The sequence below is a fragment of the Gracilinanus agilis genome, chromosome 6 (assembly GCF_016433145.1).
Source record: "Gracilinanus agilis isolate LMUSP501 chromosome 6, AgileGrace, whole genome shotgun sequence".
Taxonomy (NCBI): Eukaryota; Metazoa; Chordata; class Mammalia; order Didelphimorphia; family Didelphidae; genus Gracilinanus; species Gracilinanus agilis.
The window spans coordinates 28,618,086-28,638,946 of record NC_058135.1 but is presented as its reverse complement, the minus strand read 5'-3'; the positions used below and the strand labels follow the sequence as shown (position 1 = coordinate 28,638,946).

The window sequence follows — 20,861 nt, the reverse complement described above, 5'->3', positions numbered from 1 at the left end:
TAAAACACTCTCTGATAAATGGTCAAAGGATATGAGCAAGCAATTTTCAGATAAAAAAATAAATATGAAAAAATGTTCTAAATCACTCTTTATTAGAGAAATGCAAATTAAACAGCGCTGAGGTACCACCTCACACTTATCAGACTGGCCAATATGGCAGTAAAGTGATAAATGTTGAAAGAGATGTGACAAAATTCAGAAAGTAGCACATTGTTGGTGGAATTATGAACTGAACTAACCCTTCTGGAGAGTAATTTGGAACTATGCCCAAAGGGCTATAAAACTGTGTGTACCCTTTAATTTTGTAATACTGGATCTGTATACCAAAGAGATGATAAAAATGGGGAAAGGATCTACTTGTACAAAAATATTTCTAGCTGCTCTTTTTGAGGTGGAAAAGAATTGGAAATTGAGGGGACATCCATCAGTTAGGGAATTGGCCTATAAGAAGTGATGAACAGGATGATTTCAGAAAAAGCTAGAAAGCCCTATATGAACTGATGCAGAGTGAAACAAGCAGAATTGAGAGGACATTGTACACAGTAACAGCAATATTACACAGTGATCAACTGTGATAGACTCATCTACTCTCAGCAGTCTAGCATCCAGGACAATCCAAGGGACTTATGACAAAGAATGCTATCTATGTCCAAAGAAAGAACTGTTGGAGTCAGATGCAGATCAAAGCTATTTCTCATACTAATTTATTTATGGTTTTATTTTGAGGTTTTGTTTTTCATGTGAGTATTCTCTTACAACAATGACCAATATGGAACTATGTTTTGCATGATACATATAATAATCCAGATAAAATATTTGCCATATCTGAGATTTGGGAGTGAAGGGAAGGAGGCAGACAATTTGGATCTTATATTTTAAAAAACGTCTATTGAAAATTGTTATTATGTGTAATTGGGAAAATAAAATATCTTTGAAAATTAAAAAAAAGTTATCCAGAAAGTGATGACTTTTTGCTCACAATCATTCATTACACCATTTACTTAGGGACTGCAAGGTGTATCAGTAAAGAGAGATGAAATAACAAAACATTATTTTTATAGTGAATGAGAGCTCAGAGAGATACAGATTCAATGCTATGCAAAGTCAAAGTGGGGAAATATCAGAACTGATGTAGGGATAGGGAATAGCTTCATGAAGGGGGCAGCTAAGTGGTTTAGATAAAGAGTCAGGCTTCAAGAAAAAAGCACTAGGTTTAAATCTGGCCTCAGACACTTCTAGCTGTGTGACCCTGGGCAAATCACTTAATCCCAGTTGCCTAGCCCGTACTATTCTTTTGCCTTGGAACCAATACTTAGTATCAATTCTAAGACAAGAGGTAAGAGTTTAAATAAAATGCTTTATGTAGGTGATAAAATTGGAGCTGGGTCTTAAAGAATAGGTAGAGTTAAGGGGTATGGGAAAATTGAGATAGGAATGTACTTTTTGGGAAGTTGTGAACTGATTCAGTAATTCTAGAGAGCAACTTGGACCTCTGCCAAAGGTCTATAAAACAGTAGATATCCTTTGGCAGAAGAAGAAGGAAGAAGAAAGAAGAAAGAAGAAAGAAGAAAGAAGGAAGAAGAAGAAGAAGAAGAAGAAGAAGAAGAAGAAGAAGAAGAAGAATCTATATGTACAAAAATATTTAAAGCAGCTCTTTTTTGTGGAGGCAGTGAATTGGAAAGTGAGGGGATACCCATCAATTGGGGAATGACTGAGTAAGCTTTAGCATACAATTGAAATGAAATAAAATTGTGCTTTAAGAAATGACGAGCAATAGAAGTTTAGAAAAACCTGGAAAGACTTACTGACCTGAAGCAGAGTGGAATGAGTAAAACCAAGAAAACATTGTACACAGTGGCAGGAATACTGTACAACGAGCAACTGTGAATGGTTTACATATTCTCAGCAATACAGTGATCCAAAATTAACCCAAAAGACTCATGATGAAAAATGACATCTGCTTCCAGAGAAAAAGAACTGACAAGAATCTGAATCCAGACCAAAGCAAACATTTTCATTTTCTTAATTTTTTTATTTGAGTTTTCCTCCACAAAAGGATTAATATGAAAAATGTTTTACATGATTGCACATATAAAATCTCTATGAGGCTGCTTACTATCTCAAGGTAGGGGGGGAGTTAGGAGGGTGAGAAGGTAGAGGAGAGAATTTGAGACTCAATATTCTTTTTAGAAAATTGAAAACTGTTTTTACATGTAATTGGGGAAATTAAAACAAAACTGACCTCCTAGTAGAAGTAACTGACAAGGTTATAAGAAACCTAGATGAAATCTTTTTCTGGTTCCATTCCCTGCTTAATGTGTTTGATCTTTCAATTTGCGAACAGACCCTGGGATTTATATTTTTTTAGATGGTGATGAAGGTCATAGGATATGGGGAAGCTGGAAGTACAAGATGAATCAGAAGAGATGCTCTAGTAGTCTGGCTAGTCTTATAAGGCACTTTGACTGGTGGATTCCATGGTCAGTGGATTCTCTGGCTACTACAACTGCTGTCACTAGTCTCTGAGCTCTTCAGCTCTGAGTCTTTGTCCTCCAGGTATGACTGTTCAACTAGGCGGAAAGCCTCTAGGAACTCATTGATGTCAATGTTTCCATCTTTATTGAAGTCAATGCTCCGAGCTAGGTCACAGATGCTTTCATCAGTTATGTCAATGTTCATGTGAGAACTGAAGAGCTTCCAGATCTGCCTGAATTCATCAATTGAGATGAGTCCTAGAGAGGAAAGATATAGCTTTAGTAACCAAGACTGAAGGAATAAGACAGGAGAATCTAATATGGAAGAGGGAAGAGTATTGCTCATTCACTTTTGCTAAAAGAATAGGGAAAAGATAGGCTAGATATTTCAGTGAACAGAGTGCCAGACCTAGAGATGGGAGGACCTAGGTTCAAATGTGGCCTCAGATACTTCTTAGCTTTGTGACCCTGGGCAAGTCATTCAACTCCAGTTATCCAGCTGCTCTTCCGCCTTGGATATTTAGTATCCATTCCAAGACACAAAGTAAAGGTTATTTAAAAATTTTTACTTTTTAAAATATTTTATTTTTTCTCAATTATATAAAATGAAAAAATTTTTTGTTGTTTTAAAGTTTGAGTCAAATTCTCCTTTTCCCTAACTCTCTCCCCCTTCTCCAAGATAGTAAGCAATTGGATACAAATTTTACATGTGCAATAATGTAAAATGATTTTCCATATTAGTCATTTTGTGGAAGAGAACTTGAACAAAAAAATGAAAGTAAAATATACAAGTCAGACTCAATCAGTTCTTTCTTTGGAGGTAAGATGGCATTTTTTATTATGAGTCCTTGGGGATTGTCTTGGGCCATTTTACTGCTAATAGTATCATTCATAATTGTTCTATTTGCTCACTTCACTCTGAATCAGTTCGTGTAGGTCTTTCCAGGTTTTTCTGAAATCATCCTTCTCATAGCATAATAGTATTCCACAATTTGTTCAGCCATTCCCCAATTAATGGACATTCCCTCAATATTCAATTCTTTGCCACTACAAAAAGAGCAGCTATAAATATTCTTGTAAGAATAGCTCCTTTTCCTTTTCCTTTTTTTTTAAGTCTCTTCGAGATACAGACAGTAGTGGTATTGCTAGATCAGAGGGTATGCACAGTTTTTTAAAGTTCTTTGAGCATAGTTCCAAATCACTCTCCAGAAGGGTTGGATCAATTCACTACTCTTCCAACAGTGCATTAGTATCCCAATTTTCCCATATCCTGTTCAACATTTATGATTTTCTTTTTCTGGCATATTAGCCAATCTGATACCTCAGAGTTGTTTTAATTTATATTTCTCTAATTAAGGGTGATTTAGAGCATTTTTTTATGTGGCTGTAAATAATCTTGATTTCTTATCTGAAAACTGCCTTCAGAAACTCTGACCATTTATCAATTGAGGAATGGCTTGTATATTTATAATTTGATTAATGTCTCTATATATTTGAGAAATAAAGCTTTTATCAGAGATACTTGCTGTAAAATCTCCCCCCCCCCATCTTTGTTTATCTTCTAATCTTGGTTGCATTAGTTTTATTTGTGCAACCCTTTTTAATTTAATGAAATCAAAATTATCCACTTTACTTCCTAAAATGCTCTTTATCTCTTATTTGGTCATAAATTCTTCCTTTATCCATAGATTTGACAGGTAAACTATTCTATGCTCCCCTAATTTGCTTGTGGTAGCACCTTTTATGTCTAAATCATCTGTCCATTCTGATCTAGGCTTGGTATACAGTGTGGGATGTTGTTCTACATCCAGTCTCTGCCATACCTTTATCCAGTTTTCCCAGCAGTTTTTGTCATATACTGATTTCTTATCCTAAAAGCTTGGATACTATGCTCATTTGTTACTATGAATTATGTCTTCCACCACTCTACTTCTTAACCAGTACCAGATTGTTTTGATGATTATGGTTTTTTAATATAGTTACTCCTAAGTAAAAAAACTTTTGTTTTTATTTTTTCTAGCTCTATAAAGTAATTTTTGGTCAATTCGATTAATTTGGTGGTGGATAAGTAAAATTAGGACGGATTGTTATTTTTATTAAATTGGTTCAGCCTACACATGATACTTTTCCAGTTGTTTACATCTGACTTAATTTGTGTGACAAGTGTTTTGTAATTGTACTCATATAATTCTTGGGTTGGGCTTGGCAAGTAAACACACCTAAGTATTTTATACTATTTACAGTTAATTTAAATGGAATTTCTTTTTCTATCTTTTGTTCCTAAGATTTGTTGGTAAATAAAAAGAAATGCTGATGATTTATGTGGGTTTATTTTATATCCTAGAACTTTGCTAAAGTTATTAATTATTTCAACTAGAGAATCTTCAGGATTCTTTAAGTATGTCATCATAGTATCTGCAAAGAATGATAGTTTTGTTTCTTCATTGACTATTCTTATTCCTTCAATTTCATTTTTCTTCTCTTATTGCTATAGCTTGCATTTCTAATGCAATATTAAATAATAGTGTTGATAAGGTCATCCTTTTTGGCTCCAGATCTTACTGGGAAGGCATCTAGTTTATCTCCATTATAGATGATGGTTGCTGATGGTTTTAGATAGATACTTCTTATCATTTTAAGGAATGCACCATTAATTTCTATGCTCTCTAGTGTTTTTCATAGGAATGGATGTTGTATTTTATAAAAAGTTTTGTCTTCATCTATTGGGATAATTAAATGATTTCTTCTGGCTTTGTTAATGATGTAATGTTGGACCAACCCTGTATTCCTAGTATAAATCTCACCTGGTCATAATAGTGTATTATCCTTGTGATATATATTCAATATATATTCAATATCCATGAGTAAAATAAATCTATATTTTTCTTTTTCTTTTTTTTTCTTCCTGGTTTAGTTATCAATACTCTATTTGAGTTGTAAAAGGGGTTTGGCAGACCTCCTTCTTCAGCTATTTTGCCAAATAATTTATGTAGTATTGGGATTACTTGTTCTTTAAATGTTTGCTAGAATTCACTTGTGAATCCATCCGATCCTGGGGATTTTTTTTTAGGGAATTCCTTGATGGCTTGTTCAATTTCTTTTTCTGATATGGGATTATTTAAGTATTTTATTTCTTCTTCTGTTAATCTAGGCAGTTTATATTTTTGTAAATATTCATCCATATCACCTAGATTGTCAGATTTATTGGCATATAATTGGGCAAAAATAGATCCTAATGATTGCTTTACTTTCTTCTTCATCAGTGTACCATCATTAGTAAGGATTTATTTATTTTTTTTAAAGAACAGGGAAAAATCTATGCTCATTAAGTTCAAACTACATAGCAACTCTCTCTTGTTTGAAGAGTCATCCAAGTATTTCAGTGATGTCAAAAGCCAGTGAATGTGCAGCAGAGGAATGTTTGCAGCTGGATTGCACAATGGATAGAATATTGGACTTGAAGTCCGGACAACTCATCTTCTTGAGTTCAAATCCAGCCTGAGACATTTATTATCTGTGTGACCCTGGACTAGTCCCTTAACCTTTGCCTCAGTTTCCTCATCTGTAAAATGAACTGGAAAAGGAAATGGCAAACTTCTCTGGTATCTTTCTCAAGAAAATACAAAATAGCAGAGTTGGACACAACTGAAATGACTGAACAACAATGGAGGAGCTAGTACAAACCAGTTAAGTATCCTCCATTAACTTATTCTTTCCCCCCACTCTCTGCCCAATTCCTCCAGGAAGCAATCCCTCTCATAAAAAAACCCATGAGCTGAATGGGATCATGGCATCCAACACTAAGGAGGGTGTCATGCACCATTTCTTGCCCCCCTCACAAGTTCAGATGACCAGCTCAAGTTCTTTATATTCTGACTTTTTCCTTCCTTCTCTCTTCCCTCTCCCTCCCTACCTCCCCCAAGGTGTCCCATAAAATACCAACTTGTTCATAGCAGGGATTGGTTTATTTGTGTAGCCTCTTTCTATTCCCTTGTCACTAGTACAGTGCTGAGCACATAATAGATGCTTAATAACTGCCTGTTGCCTTTCACTTTCCTAGTCTTCTCTCAAAACCACTTGCTTTTCCAAAGACCTAAATAATCAGAAAAGAGACTGAAAATCAGCAGCAATTATTCCATGGACTGAAAGCCTCTAGAGTGTGGACTGAACTAAATTAAATTTTAATCAGGAAATGCTTAACAAAATAAATAAAAATATAGCACAACATAAATAATGTTAATTTTTTTTCTAAGTCAATATACAGTCCAGAGGGATCCATTTCTATTTGAATTTAATACCACTGAATTAGAATTTGTAAAATTCATGTTATTTTCCAAAAATTCCTTAAATCAATTACGTATCTACCTGAATGATCACTGTCTATGATCCGAAATATGGTCTCCAGGTTGGATCTGTTTCTGTAGAGCACTTCCAGCAAGCTGGACTGAATGTTCTGCAAGAAAAAAATCATTTTCTTTTGAATCTTAAGAAGTGACCTAAATTTTTAAAAATATAATGATTAATCATAATGATTGTAGGATTTGGCAGTGGTAGAGAAAAAGTCTTTAGTATGAGAGAAGATATTCTGGAAGAGGAAGAGGAAGGGACACACAGAAATCTAGTGGATGAAAACCTGCCTTCTCCACCTCCCCCAGGCCAAAATCTATTTTAAAAAAGAAATATGGAAGCAATTTGGTGGCTCAGTAGATTGAGAGCCATGCCTAGAAATAGGAGGTCCTGGGATCAAATCTGGCCTCAGATACTTCCTAGCTGTGTGAACCTGGGCAAGTCGCCTAAGCCCAACTGCTTAATCCTTATCACTCTTCTGCCTTGGAACCAATATACAGTATTGATTCTAAGATGGAAGATGAGGATTTAAAAAAGAAAAAGAAAAGAATTAGAAGAGAGTGTGTTGATCAGTGCCCATGATCATTTCCTTTTCAAGAGAAAACCCTGAAGATTCCTCACTATTACCTTGTTTTTACAAACAATTTAGCACAAAATGTCTGTGTCATTTTGTTCTAAATATATGGGTATGCCTCCCCTCTCTTTTCTTTGCAGAGATTGGCTTGGAGGATACTATCAGTGAGAACATAGTATATGCTATTAAACTGGCCGAGTTATTTTGTTTTGCTGAAATTCTCTCTGTGTTCCTTTCCTTTTTATTCTTTGTTACAAGAAATAACTTGGTCAGTTAGTCAATAAATATTTATTATATACCAAGTTCTATGCTTAGAACCATGGGCATAAAAAAGGCCAATAACATAAGGCTCTGTCTTTAAGGAGTCCACAGTCTAATGGGGGGAAACAAACTACAGACAGCTATGTATTTACAAGATCATTGCAATGTAAATAGGAGATGTGGTCTCGGAAGGAAGGCACTGGTTGGGGGAGAAGGAGAGAAACTGGGAGAGATAGCCTGCAGAAGATGGGTTTTGAGCAGTCAAAAAGGAAGGGGAAAGGTAAGGAGGGAGAGCATAGGGGATGGTCAATGAGTTGGGAGGATTTTATATTTAATCCCTGAGTAAGAAGAAGCCAACTGAGGAAGAGAGTGACATGGTCAGACCTGTATTTAGGAAAATCTTCTTGTCAGCTAAATGGAGGATAGAATGGAGTGGGGAGAGACTTGGGCAGAGGAACTAAATGGGAAGCTACTGCAATAGTTTAGGCTAGAGGTGATGAAAGCCTACATTGGTGTGGCAGCTGTGTGAGTGGACAGGACACATTTATGAGGGACATGGTGAAGGCAGAAATGACAACAGAGTAGATAAGCTTTCCCTAACCCCCCTTAATTCCAGTGCCTTCCTTCTATTAATTATTTCCTATTCATCCTGTATAGCTTGCTCTCATATATTTGTTTGCTCATTGTTTCCCCAATAAGACTGTAAACTCCTTGAGGGCAGGGACTGTCTTCTGCCTCTTTGTAGCCCTAGAATTTAGCACAGTATCTAGCATGAGGTAGATATTTAATATATGGTTATTGATTGATTGGTATGTGGGGAGAGTGAGAGTGAGGACAAGATTGTGAGTTTGGTTGCCTGGGAGAATGGTAGTACCGGAAGCAGTAATAAGAAAGATGGGAAGAGGGAAGGGAGTGGGAAGAAAGATAATGAGTTCCAGTTTGGGCATGTTACCTGGTTCTCTTTAAGATTGCTTTGCAGTTTATATTCTGCTAGCTACAACATCTTAAGAAAGATCAGTGATAGGCAGACAGACAGACAGATAAATAAATGAATAGATGGATGGATGGATAGATAGATAGATAGATAGGTAGGTAGATAGATAGATAGGTAGATAGATATAGGTAGGTAGGTGGGTAGATAGATAGATAGATAGATAGATAGATAGATAGATAGATAGATATAGGTAGGTAGGTGGGTAGATAGATAGATAGATAGATNGATAGATAGATAGATAGATATAGGTAGGTAGGTGGGTAGATAGATAGATAGATAGATGGATAGATAGATGGATAGGTAGGTATATAGATAGGTAGGTAGATAGATAGATAGAGAGAGATAGATAGAAAGATAGATAGATAGATAGATTAGATCAATAGATAGACTAATAGATGATTAGATATGATAAATAGCAGAGATAGATGATAGAGATGATAGACAAACACATAAGAGATTGACAAAAATGATAGATATGATACAGTAAAGAAAAAATTATAGATAATTTATAGATATTAAAATGATGCATAAATTATAGATTAAGTGTATATTTATACATGATAGATGATATAATAAAGAAAATTAGATATAGATAATTGATAGATAATGAAGATGATGAATTGTAGATAGGTATATAGTAATCATTGAGTGATTACTATGTGCCAGGCACTGTACTGAGCCCTGGCAATACTAGTACAAACAAACAAGGAGTTTACCTTCTAATGGGGGAAGACAATGGAAGTGATGGGGAAGGAGAGAGGGAAGAAATAGTACCTCATGACTCAGTTGCTTCTTAGCCAAATCATCCAGCCAGGACTTGTATTCTAACATGTTATCAGTAGTGTGAGTTACCAGCTGTGGCCTCAGCACTCGCCACGGCAAGCCTAGGTGTAGCACGGACTCCACCGCAGCTGACCAGTCACTCAAGGTAATAAGATCTGCAAGGACAGGAAGACCAAACTTTAAATATAATGACCTGTCATAGAAAAACCTTCTTTGTAAGCAAGTATCAAAATAGTCCCTACATTCTTGTGTCACAAAGAAGCTTATTGAGAAGGGGTACAGTATTTACACTCTAAAGTATTATTGAGGACCCCCAAAGGGTTTTTCTTTATGTAAGTTATAGCTATCAATATCTACCACATTAGACATTAAAATAGTCTAGTTATACTATGGGAAATAGATTTGATCTCCTAAAAAGAGATCAGAGGACCAGTAGGATCCCCTGAAAGAATCTCTGGTGGGGCAGCTGGGTAGCTCAGTGGAGTGAGAACCAGGCCTAGAGACAGGAGGTCTTAGGTTCAAATCCGGCCTCAGCCACTTCCCAACTGTGTGACCCTGGGCAAGTCACTTGACCCCCATTGCCTACCCTTACCAATCTTCTACCTATAAGTCAATACACAGAAGTTAAGGGTTTAAAATAAAAAAAAATTAAAAAAAAAAAGAATCTCTGGCACCCCCAGTTATCTATCAACTGCTTTTTGAAAGGGGCAGTTAGATGGCATAGTACATAAGAATGTTGGGCCTGAAGTCAAGAAGACTTATCTTCCTCAGTTCAAACTAGCCTTAGACACTTACTAATTGTGTGATCTTTGGCAAGTCACTTAACCCTGTTTGCCTCAGTTTCCTCATTTGTAAAATGAGTTGGGGAAGGAAATGGCAAATCATTTCAGTATCTTTGCCAAGAAAATCCCAAATGGGACCATTAAAAAGTTGAACACGACTGAAATGACTCAAAAACAACAAAAACTCTTTGTAAACTTTTGGTACAGTGGATAGAGAAATGAACTTGAAGTCCCAAGTCCTGGGTTTGAGTGCTGGGTTCAAATCTCACCTCATCTCCGTCGTCTAAGTCATTTGGACTCATAAATTTAGAACTTAAAGAAACCTTCAAAGACAGTCATTCTACATCCACTATATTACAATTCTCTCCTGGATGTCTGCCAAGCTTGCTTTGGGTCATGGCCTAATGGAGGGCCTTGTCTACTTAAGTACAGGGCCTCAATTATTCCTATGTTGCAAATAAAGGAAACTGAGGCTCAAACATATTAAATGGTTTTTTCATGGTCTACACAGGTAAGGAGAATAGGAGCTGGGAGGTGGATACAATTCAACATGTAAGCTGATTATATAATATAATGATAATATATAAAATAACAATAACTCTGGAAAGAGAAGTTGAAGTCAGGCTATTAGGTGCTTTAAATGCCAGGCTAAGTATCATAGACTCATGGATCTAGTTCTGAAAGAGCCTTTGGAGATTATTGAGTCCAGTTCCCTTAGTTTACAGATGAGGAAATTAAGATTTATGAAGTGACTTGTCCAATATTTCAGCTGAGGTCCTCTGGTTCCAAATTCAGGCCACTTAACTCAGCAGAATGAATGGATGGATGGATAGACAGACAGATAGAGATAGATAGAGAGATAGATAGATAGACAGACAGACAGATAGAGATAGATAGATAGATAGATAGATAACCCTAATTCTACATCCTTGACTACTTTTTTGATCTACTCACTAGTTCCATCAGGATCATAGCTCTTAAAAGCAGCAAGGAGTGAAGAGGAATGAGCAAATAGTTTCTCTCGAAGTGCTCTCAGAGCTGACTCCTCAACTCTGCTAATCCTAGATGGGGATGAGACGATCACATGTAAAAACAATTTCCAACATTTCCAAAAAATATTGTCTCAAATTCCCTCCCTTCCCAGCCTCCTAAGTCCCTCTTTGAGATGGTAAATAATCTCATATAGATTTTACATGTGCAATCATGTAAAAAAATTTTAAAAGGAACATTTTCAAAAATGAGCTTATGACAAACACTGGACAGTTTATCCTTCTGGCAAAAGTTTGCAAGAACCAGCTTGTTCCCAATTGAAAGAGCTGATTGCTACATTTTCAGAAAAAGGAGCAATTGCTACAGATGAGGGCTTGTTTTTATCATTTTGTTGATTGTCCAGCCCAGATAAAATGATGGAGAAGAGGTTCATAATACAGATTAAACTTCAAAGTGTATCAAGCATACATTGTTTTGCTTTTGTCTTTTCCCCTATGGTTCATGGGCATTACAAATACATTCCAAATTTCCACAAACTCAAACTTTTTACATAAAAAATAGCCACAAAATTCTATTGCAATATTTCTCAAATTACTTTGTTCATGAAATGCTTCGGGGCTTGAAATATGTCAATGTAAAGAAGAAATGATGGTCCAGGAAGTAGGGTGGAACTTCCTGATAAAAGGGAAATAAAAGGGAGGTACAGAAATGTTACTACCAAATAAAGGACATTTTCTTTTCACATACAAAAATATTTTGGATGTTTTACATGCAGGTATATTTGATATATACAGAATTTCATCTTTGAGAGCATCTCTTCATTAGTTTACCATATATTCCTCTTGGTGGTGTGATGCTCAAAGTGCTGGACATAAAGTCAGGAAGACCTGTTAGAGTTCTGCCTTATAACTTATTAGGAATTTAACTTAGGTGGCTTAGAGGATAAAGCACTAGGCTTGTAGGCAAGGAATTCAGCTTCAAATCTGGCCTCTGACAGTGAATGATTAAGTCACTGGGTCAGCCTCAGTTTCCTCATCTGTAAAATGGAGATAATAATAGCACCCATCTCATAGGGTTGTTGGGTCAAGTAAAAATATATGTAGAAGTGGTTGCTATATGAATGCCAGTTACAATAATATTAAAGCATATAATAAATAACAAAGGACTTCATAAAGCTGAACTATTTATATTTTAATGGAGGGGAACAATAATACAAGAATACTTTCTGAACTTTATATCATTGGGGTTATAGTCAAATATGAGAGAGTACCAGGGAATGGTTTTGTTGTGTTTTGAGAATCTTGAAAGAAGACAGAAAAGGGAAGGAAAAAAAGAATACACTAGATAGAAGGGGCAAAAGTTGGGGAATTGTGACCCTGGGCAAGTCACTTGACCCCCATTGCCTACCCTTGCCACTCTTCCACCTATAAGTCAATACACAGAAATTAAGGGTTTAAAATAAAAAAAAGTTGGGGAATTTATTATCTCATATAACCATGGTGCCCAAGTAGAAGTCTATACAAATATGGAAGGAGTAGTGCGAAGCAGCCATGACATGAACCCCTCTTTCATCTGATCACTAGATCAAAGAACAGAAAAGCTACACAGAGTTTAGTGTAGAAAAAGTTTTTCAATTCAAAATCAGAACAAGAAAGAATATGGAGAAGGGAAGAAGGGGACTGAAATAGAACCTTAAGCTTGGTGGGGGGTTGCAAAGAAAGAAAAAAATTAGGAAAAAAATAAAGAGTAAGAACTTGTGATAAAGTCGAAGAGAAAAAGATAGAGGGAAATGCATGTAGCAGAGTCTGGTGCATGAGCAGCTTTCTTGGCAGTTGCAACCTTCACATGAAGGATACTTGAGAGGTGGCTTCCAGGAGAATTGTGCAACAGAATTGTGGTAGTAGGAAGGGAAATACCTTGGAGAGATGAGGTAGTATGCACTGTTCTTGGGAATTAAACATGGTTAGAAACAGCCTTTTTTTGACTGACAAAATAACAACTGCAACTTTCTTGAAAAAGTCCTATTGGCTTCGGTTACTGCTTCTTGGACCCTAAAACCCTTCCCTTACCATATAGTAGTCTCTCGTTGGAGGCAGTGAGATGAAGTAAGGAGAAAAAAAGAAGCAACACTATATCAAATCTACTAAAAATGTTGGGATGCAGCCAAAGCAGTCCTTAGGGGAAAGTTAATCAACAAAAGAAAAAAAAGGCCAATTGATTGGGCTCATTGAATTAATAAATCAACCTAGAAGTTAATTTTTGAAGAAAAGAAATTAAAAACCCCAATAAAAAGATGAATCATTTAATTGACGTGGTTAAAAAGGAAGAAAGAGGAAAATCAAATTACCAGAATCAGAAATGAAAAATGAGAATTCACAACAAATGAAGAAATTATTAAAAACTATTTTGCTTGGACTAGCTAGGTGGCTCAGTGGATATAGAGCCAGATCAGGAGATGGAAGATTCTGGGTTGAAATTTGGCCTCAGACACTTTCTAGCTTGGGCAGGTCACTTAACCCCAATTACCTAGCTCTTACTGCTCTTCTGCCTTCAGACAGATACTTAGTATTAATTCTATGATGGAAAGAAAGGGTTTAAAAATTTTTTTTTGCATTATAATCTAAACAAGTTTTTGGCTTTCCAAGAAGGAGGAAAAAATAATAAAATGATTCTTAAGCACCAGATAAGGATTCAAAGCTGAAAAACTATTTTTTCTCCCTCTTCTATTTTATGTATTTGTCTGTCTGTCATTTGAAATTATTGTATTATCTTGGCTAGTCTCCCTGATATTTCTGAGTAGTCCTAGTATGGCCAGGTCTGTTCTGATGAAATTGTCAGGTGGCCAGGAAGGATCTCTGTTTACTAATGATATAAATCTGACAAATCTCAACTTTGCCCTCAGTGATACATAATGACTTCTTAGTCATTATGAAATTCCCTCGGGTTTTTGGTAATTGGCTAAATCTTGGTAATTCCTATAGTTTGTAGTAATTGCCTGAAGATTCTGAAATTAAATTATTCTTAAGTCAAATCTATTCCCAATATATAAGAACTCTAGTCTAATTAAACTCTGCAAAGAAATATATATACATATATATATACATATATACAGAATATATACAGAAATGAATAATAGCAGAAATATAAAACCCTTGATCCTGAGGAGGATCTTAGGAAACTGATATATTGCATATGCTTCAATTAATTGTTGACACTTCATGCCTAAATTAACTCTCACTGCTGTCACTGCTGTCTAATTATTATGATTCTGATGCTAAGCTCAATAAATGTACGCTATACAATTCTACTAAACCTTGAATTAGACTTTTAGTGGGAGATTAAGTTTTAGAATAGGGAGGAAAAACTTCTGTGAGTTTCCAAACTTTCAAAAGAGATTCCTTCTGGGTTGCAGAAGTTTATAGCATTTGTAAGCTGAGATTGAATTTGTGAATTAAGAGATCTGCTTGCCATGCATCTCTAAATTGTGATGGAAATGTGATTTGAAATTTTTTTTTTTTAAAGTACTAAAATATCCTACTGGGTTTTGGAGGCTTTCAACACCCTAGGGTTTTTTCACCTTTTCTGCTCCATTCCTGGAGAGGGACAGATTTATTGTTTTAACTTTAAGGGAAGAAGATGATTTCACTGACTAGAGAATAAACAGATCTAAAGCTCGTCTGAAAGTTTCGAAGTCCAAAAGCAGAGGCGGAACTCTCCTCCCAATTTTGAAACTTTTAAGAGGGGGAAAATAATGACCCCCTTATTGTTTCCCAAATCTCATTGTGCATTTGGTGGGTTAGTCAGTGTTCTCTCCTTAATATAGACACATTTCTTTCTCTTTGCAGTCTTTTCTGTTATCACAGTAGCAGCAAAACACTTGAACCAGAAATTTTCTTGCCACACAGTAGACTAGATTAGGTCCACAATATTAAGAAGCAAATATCTTTCTTGAACCACAAACTCCTGTCAATGAGGTTGGACGTTTGGCAAAAAGGTCTGGGAAAACTGCAAAGCATTCTGGTAGAAATTAGTTTTAGACCAGCACTTTATACCGGAAATCAAGACCTCATATTGTCATGACAAATGTGGAGATAGAGGTGAGCAATGTCCATTTGAATAAAAAATTAGCAATTGTATCCTTTTTAATCTCTTATTGCAAGCAAATTCACTTAAAAAAATTTACTTTCAACAACTGCTTGATCACATGGATCGATGGGGACATGATTGGGGATGTAGATTTAAACGATCACACTAGCGCAAATATCAATAATATGGAAAACAGGTCTTGATCAACGACACATGTAAAACCCACTGGAATTGCGTGTTGGCTATGGGGAGGATGGGGAGAGGGGAGGGAAAGAATATGAATCATGTAACCATGGGAAAATGTTCTTAATTAATCAATAAAATAAAATAAATTACTTTGCATCTTAAAATCAATACTGTGTTTTCGTTCTAAGGCAAAAAGAGCAGTAAGAGCAAGGCAATATGAGGTTTAAGTGACTTGCCCAGGGTCACACAGCTAAGAAGTATCTGAAGCCAGATTTGGAGTCAGGACTGTTCTCAATCCACTGAACTGTTGCCCCCATAAATTCACCTTTTATTATATTTTATGGTCCACAAGTGACTCACTGCATTCCAGTCCTGAGACTGAATCACTGGACAGACTCTGTACCATTAGTAAATCTCCATGATGGAAGCTGTTTCCCAAAATATTCAAATTAGACATTCTGAGTGTAATGGAATTTCTGATCAGAAGCCCTTATCTGATCAGATCCCTTATTAATGAGGGGAAGGACATCAGGACTTCTGAATACTCTACCTGGCTGTCAACCAGACCTGCATTGTGTAGGTCCTTCAACCTGATGGTCTGAGTTACAAGAGACTTCTGCAGGGGAAAAAAAAATTGTTTGCTGCCATTTAATGCTAGAGACTGAAGGCAGGTAGAGTACCGGACCTGAAGTTAGGAAGATGAATCTTCCTGAGTTCAAATCCAGCCCCAGACTCTTACTAGCTGGGTGACTCTGGGCCAATCACTTGTTCCTGTTTGCCTCAGTTTCCCTATCTGTAAAATGGTGAACCACTCCAGCATGTCTGCCAAGAAAACCCTAAATGGAGTCCCAAAGAGTGGGAAATGACTGGACCCACTCAAAAACAACAAGAACAACAATGCAGAATAATTTCTAGGTTCAGAAATCCAACCCAACACAAATAAATGCACTCACTACCACCCTGCGTCTCATACGACTTTTAGCTACTCCTACAACCGGTGGCAAGCCTCACCTTTGCCGCATGGTCAGCGTGTGGGTGGCCTTGTTGGTCTGATACTGTACGATGTGCGGGATCAGATCTGGCCCCAGTTTAACATAGGCACCTCTGTTGCTGCCCACTTCATAATAGTTGGAAGCCGAGAAGATGGTCAGCACCTAAAACAAAAGCAGGAGAGAAAGGAGGGACCCTTAGCCACGCTTGCCTGTCCCTCTCCCTGCCTCGGACCTCGGTGGCTGCCCTTGGCTGTGGAGGGGCAGCCGTCTGCCTCTCCTCATCCTCTCTCCTTTACGAGGCTGAGGTAACGGGCACCCACCTTGCGATTGTGGCAGAACTCGTACCCTTCAGGCTTACACTCGTGGGAGCGGATCAGAAACTGTAGGCTGTGCCTTTGGAGCATCTGCTCCGTCACGTTGGGTCCAAAGTAGCAGCCCCCTCCTCGGACGGCGTTGGCCTTGCAGCCCTCCTGGGCCATGGGGTCACTCCACAGGATATCGACGACCTGAAATCCACCCAAAATTATTTTTGTCCACATGTGCAGAGAAGAGGAAGGTCTTTGGCTGTGATCATTTGGCTGATTTCCCCCCAAAGGGAGAGGACATTCTCCTTAGCTCAGGCTGATTAACAGAGAGTGGATCAAACGCAGAGAGAACTTCTGAAATATTATGAGATAATAATGCTCTAGAATCTTATACGAGAGGCTTAACAAAGGAACCAGTCAATGAGAGGTGGAGGTTGGATTTGTCCAGATACATGGACAAAACCCAACTCTTGGGGCTACATTTGGGTGACTCCATCTTTGAGTAAGAGTTAATATGGAGCGGCGAGGTGGTTCAGTGGATAGAGAGCCAGACCTAGAGATGAGAAGTTCTGGGTTCAATTTTGGCCTCAGACACTTCCTAGCTGGGTGACCTAGGACAAGGCACTTAACTTCTGATTGCCTGACAAAAGGATTTGCTGGATCTGCTGTCGAGAGAAATGGCAAACCACTCCAGTGTCCTTGCCAAGAAAGCTCTATTGGATTCCTCTGGTCCCTGGGGCCATGGAGAGTTGGACACATGAACAACAGCAAAAGTTATCACTTTCAAGTGTCCCAGATCACTTTCACATGGATATAATCCTCTCCACCCTGCATCCACTCCCCATACCATGAGTTTGGACATTGGTGGAGAAAATTGTTTAGCTAAGTTTTGAGATATAATTTAGCACTTAGCACCAGCAAATGAGACTTTAAAAAAGTTCAGTTGTCCCCATCTGAAGATAATAATATTGGAGAAAATAAAACCAGCACAGAATGAATTTGGGTATCTAATGGGATGACCATAAAGGATTACTCAAAAGCATGGCCCCAGAGTATTCATTTAAGGTACTCTTAGAAATATTGAGTTTCAGAGCTGGAAGGGACCTCAGAAATAATAGGATTTTAGGATTCGAAACGAGAAGGAAACTTAAGAGAGTAATTAGAACCACTTCCTCATTTTATCATTAAATGGCACATTAGATAGGATGTTGGATCTGGAGTCAGGAAGCTTGAGTTCAAATTCTGCCTCAGATACTTAACTAGCTGTGTAACCCTGGACAACTTCCTTAGCCTCTCTCTGAGACTCAGGAGATAATAATAAATCCACCTCTCAGGGTTGTTGGGAGGATAAAATAAGATATTTGTAAAGTACTTTGCAAATCTCAAGGTGATGGATAAAATGCTAATTTGATGGTGATGATTGGAAAAGGGATCAATAAATCAATAAAAAATAAACATTTTTTAAACACTGACTCGGTTCCAGACACAATGTTAAGCACTGGGGATACAGAAAGAGGCAAAAGTCCTGATGTTCTGCCCTTCTGCTTTCTTAATAAGTGATCCCAGAGGCTTCTGATTAGAAATTCCATTATACTCAGAATGTCCGATCCAAATAATTTGGACAACAACTTCCATTAAGTAGATTCACTAATGATATTGAGTCCATCCCCTGACTTCGGCTGGAGGGCAACGAGTCACTTGCGGACCGTAAAATATAATAAAAAGTGAATTTTCTTGCAACGAGAGCTTAAAAAGGTTACAATTGCTAATTTATACAGTTGGATGATGCTTGCCTCCCTCTCCACATTCACTATGATCCTCGGAGGTCTTGGTATATGGTACGAAGTGCTGGTCTAAAACAAACTTCTGTCATTCCATCTAATCCTGTCCTCAAGGAGTTTATAATCCAATGGAAACCCAAGAAGTTAAGCGATTTGCCCTAGAATACCCGGTTAACAAATACCAAGCAGAGCTGGAGTTCTAATTCAAATCTTCTGACTTCAAATCCATTCCTTTTCCCACTTTACTATGTAATAGAATGGCAGAGGCAGCTTGGTGGTGCAGTGGATAGAGTTCTGGAATCAGAAAGACCTGTGTTCAAATCTGACTTCAGATACTAACTATCCTGGGAAAGTCACTTGACACTGTTTGCCTCAGTTTCCTCAACTGTAAAATGAACTGGAGAAGGAATCAGCAAACCATTCCATACTGCTGCCAAGAAAACCCCAAGTGGGGTCAGAAAGAGTCAAACATGCCTGAAACGACAGAACAACAACAACAAAATGAATGGTACACCTGTAGTTGAGTAGAACTTCCCTCTGCGTACCTAGTCTCCATATTAGGACTCTCAGGGAATTTCCTACTTTGTGAGGTAATCCATTCCACTTTTTGTTGTTGTTGAGTTGTGAATGACGCTTTGTGACCCCATTTGGAATTTTCTTCCTTTAAGATTCAGAACAAGTGCTACCTTCTACAAGAGGCCTTGGAGCAGCTAGGTAAATCTGAGTATAGAGAGCCAGGGATGGAGATAGCAGGTCCTGGGTTCAAATCAGACCTCAGACACTTCTTAGCTGTGTGTCCCTGGGCAAGTCACTTAACCCCAATTGCCTAGCTCTTATTGCTTTTCTGGAATCAGTACTAGTTTTTATTCTAGGACTAAAGGCAGGGGTCTAAAAGAAAAAGGTCTTCTGGGGTTCTCCTAGCTCTCAGGGCCTTACCTTATTAAATTACCTTGTACCTACTTTATGTATTTTTGCATATACCTAGAGATGTATATGCTACCTTCCCCATTAGAATGTAAGCCACATGAGGGCAAGGACTGTTTTTGCTTTTCAAATGCTTCTTGGTTGAATTTTTGTGTGTGTGATTTTAACGTTTGAAGGTCTTTATTTATAACTTTGTTGGCAAAAAGGCAGAGGGACAATTTAAAGCGGCTTGCAGAGGGCATTTCAGATGATGCTGTCCTTTTAAAGAACTTGCATCTTTAATGTCCCCCTGATTAATTATCTGAAGAAATGCAACCCTGAATCTGCACAAGGTCTGCTTATGAAGTACAGTGCTCTTATTTTAGGCAGCCTTTAAAAAACATATATATATATACACACACACACACAAAATAAATCAAACCACTCATTAAAAAGATACAAATTAAGTGAGGGGTATTTTAAATATATATGTTTTAATGACACATGCCCAATAAAACTCACAAGTTGGAAAAAAGCAGTTATACTTCTGGCTTCAATTATTTAGAAAATCTTTTCTGTAATGACCATTATATTTCAGATTACTTATGATCTACTCTGGCTATAGAGGGGTACTCAAGGTCAGAATAGAAGTGATAAGGATGAATATTCTTTTGGGGGGGAAGAAGAATATGAGGGAGGGGTGCCCTCCTGAAATCAGTGTGAGAAACCATAAACATCTTGTTTAAGAATTCTAGACACTGGGGACAGCTGGATAGCTCAGTGGATTGAGAGCCAGGCCTAGAGACGGGAGGTCCTGGGTTCAAATCCAGCCTCAGACACTTCCCAGCTGTGTGACCCTGGGCATTAACCCCCATTGCCTAGCCCTTACCACTCTTCTGCCTTGGAGCTAATACACAGTATTGATTCTAAGATGGAAGATTCTAAGATAGGGTTTAAAAAACAAAAAAAGAATTCTAGAAGGAGAAAAAAAATTAATGTAGTCAATTTCAATTTACACTGACTTGCTTGTTGTCATTCCTCCAAATCAAGTGTGTTTAATTCTTCTAATTCATCCAAATCCTCTCCAGTAAAAAGGTTTTCATCAACAGGAAATGCACCAATAATTCCATTTTTCTGTTCTACATTATTTTCTTCCAAATCACTTTATTCTTCATTTTCTGCCCCACCTCCTGAAGCTTCACTCAATTTATCATCCTTTTCTACTGAAGAATATGTACTAAATCTTTCAAGACTAGCCACAGTAATACCAATCTGATCCACATCCTTTGGGACATACCAATTCAAATCTATCTATCTCACTTACTCTTATTACATTTTCCACCTCATCACTACCTGTTCCTTGAGTATATTGGGTATCATATGCTGCTGCTGCTTCTTCTTCT

The 20,861-nt window shown here is 37.4% G+C and overlaps 1 protein-coding gene across 1 annotated transcript in view; it reads right to left on the bottom strand.

Annotated features, from left to right (window-relative positions):
• Positions 1–2,481: 2,481 nt before the first annotated feature.
• PPEF2 (protein phosphatase with EF-hand domain 2) overlaps positions 2,482–20,861 on the bottom strand; it is a 62,026-nt gene continuing 43,646 nt past the window's right edge. The window contains exons 11-16 of the mRNA XM_044681592.1: positions 16,790–16,975; positions 16,489–16,631; positions 11,170–11,276; positions 9,425–9,588; positions 6,840–6,927; positions 2,482–2,732 (exon numbers count right to left, since the gene is read on the bottom strand). Of these exons, the coding sequence (XP_044537527.1) occupies positions 2,482–2,732; positions 6,840–6,927; positions 9,425–9,588; positions 11,170–11,276; positions 16,489–16,631; positions 16,790–16,975 (939 nt within the window). The remainder of the gene's footprint in view (positions 2,733–6,839; positions 6,928–9,424; positions 9,589–11,169; positions 11,277–16,488; positions 16,632–16,789; positions 16,976–20,861) is intronic.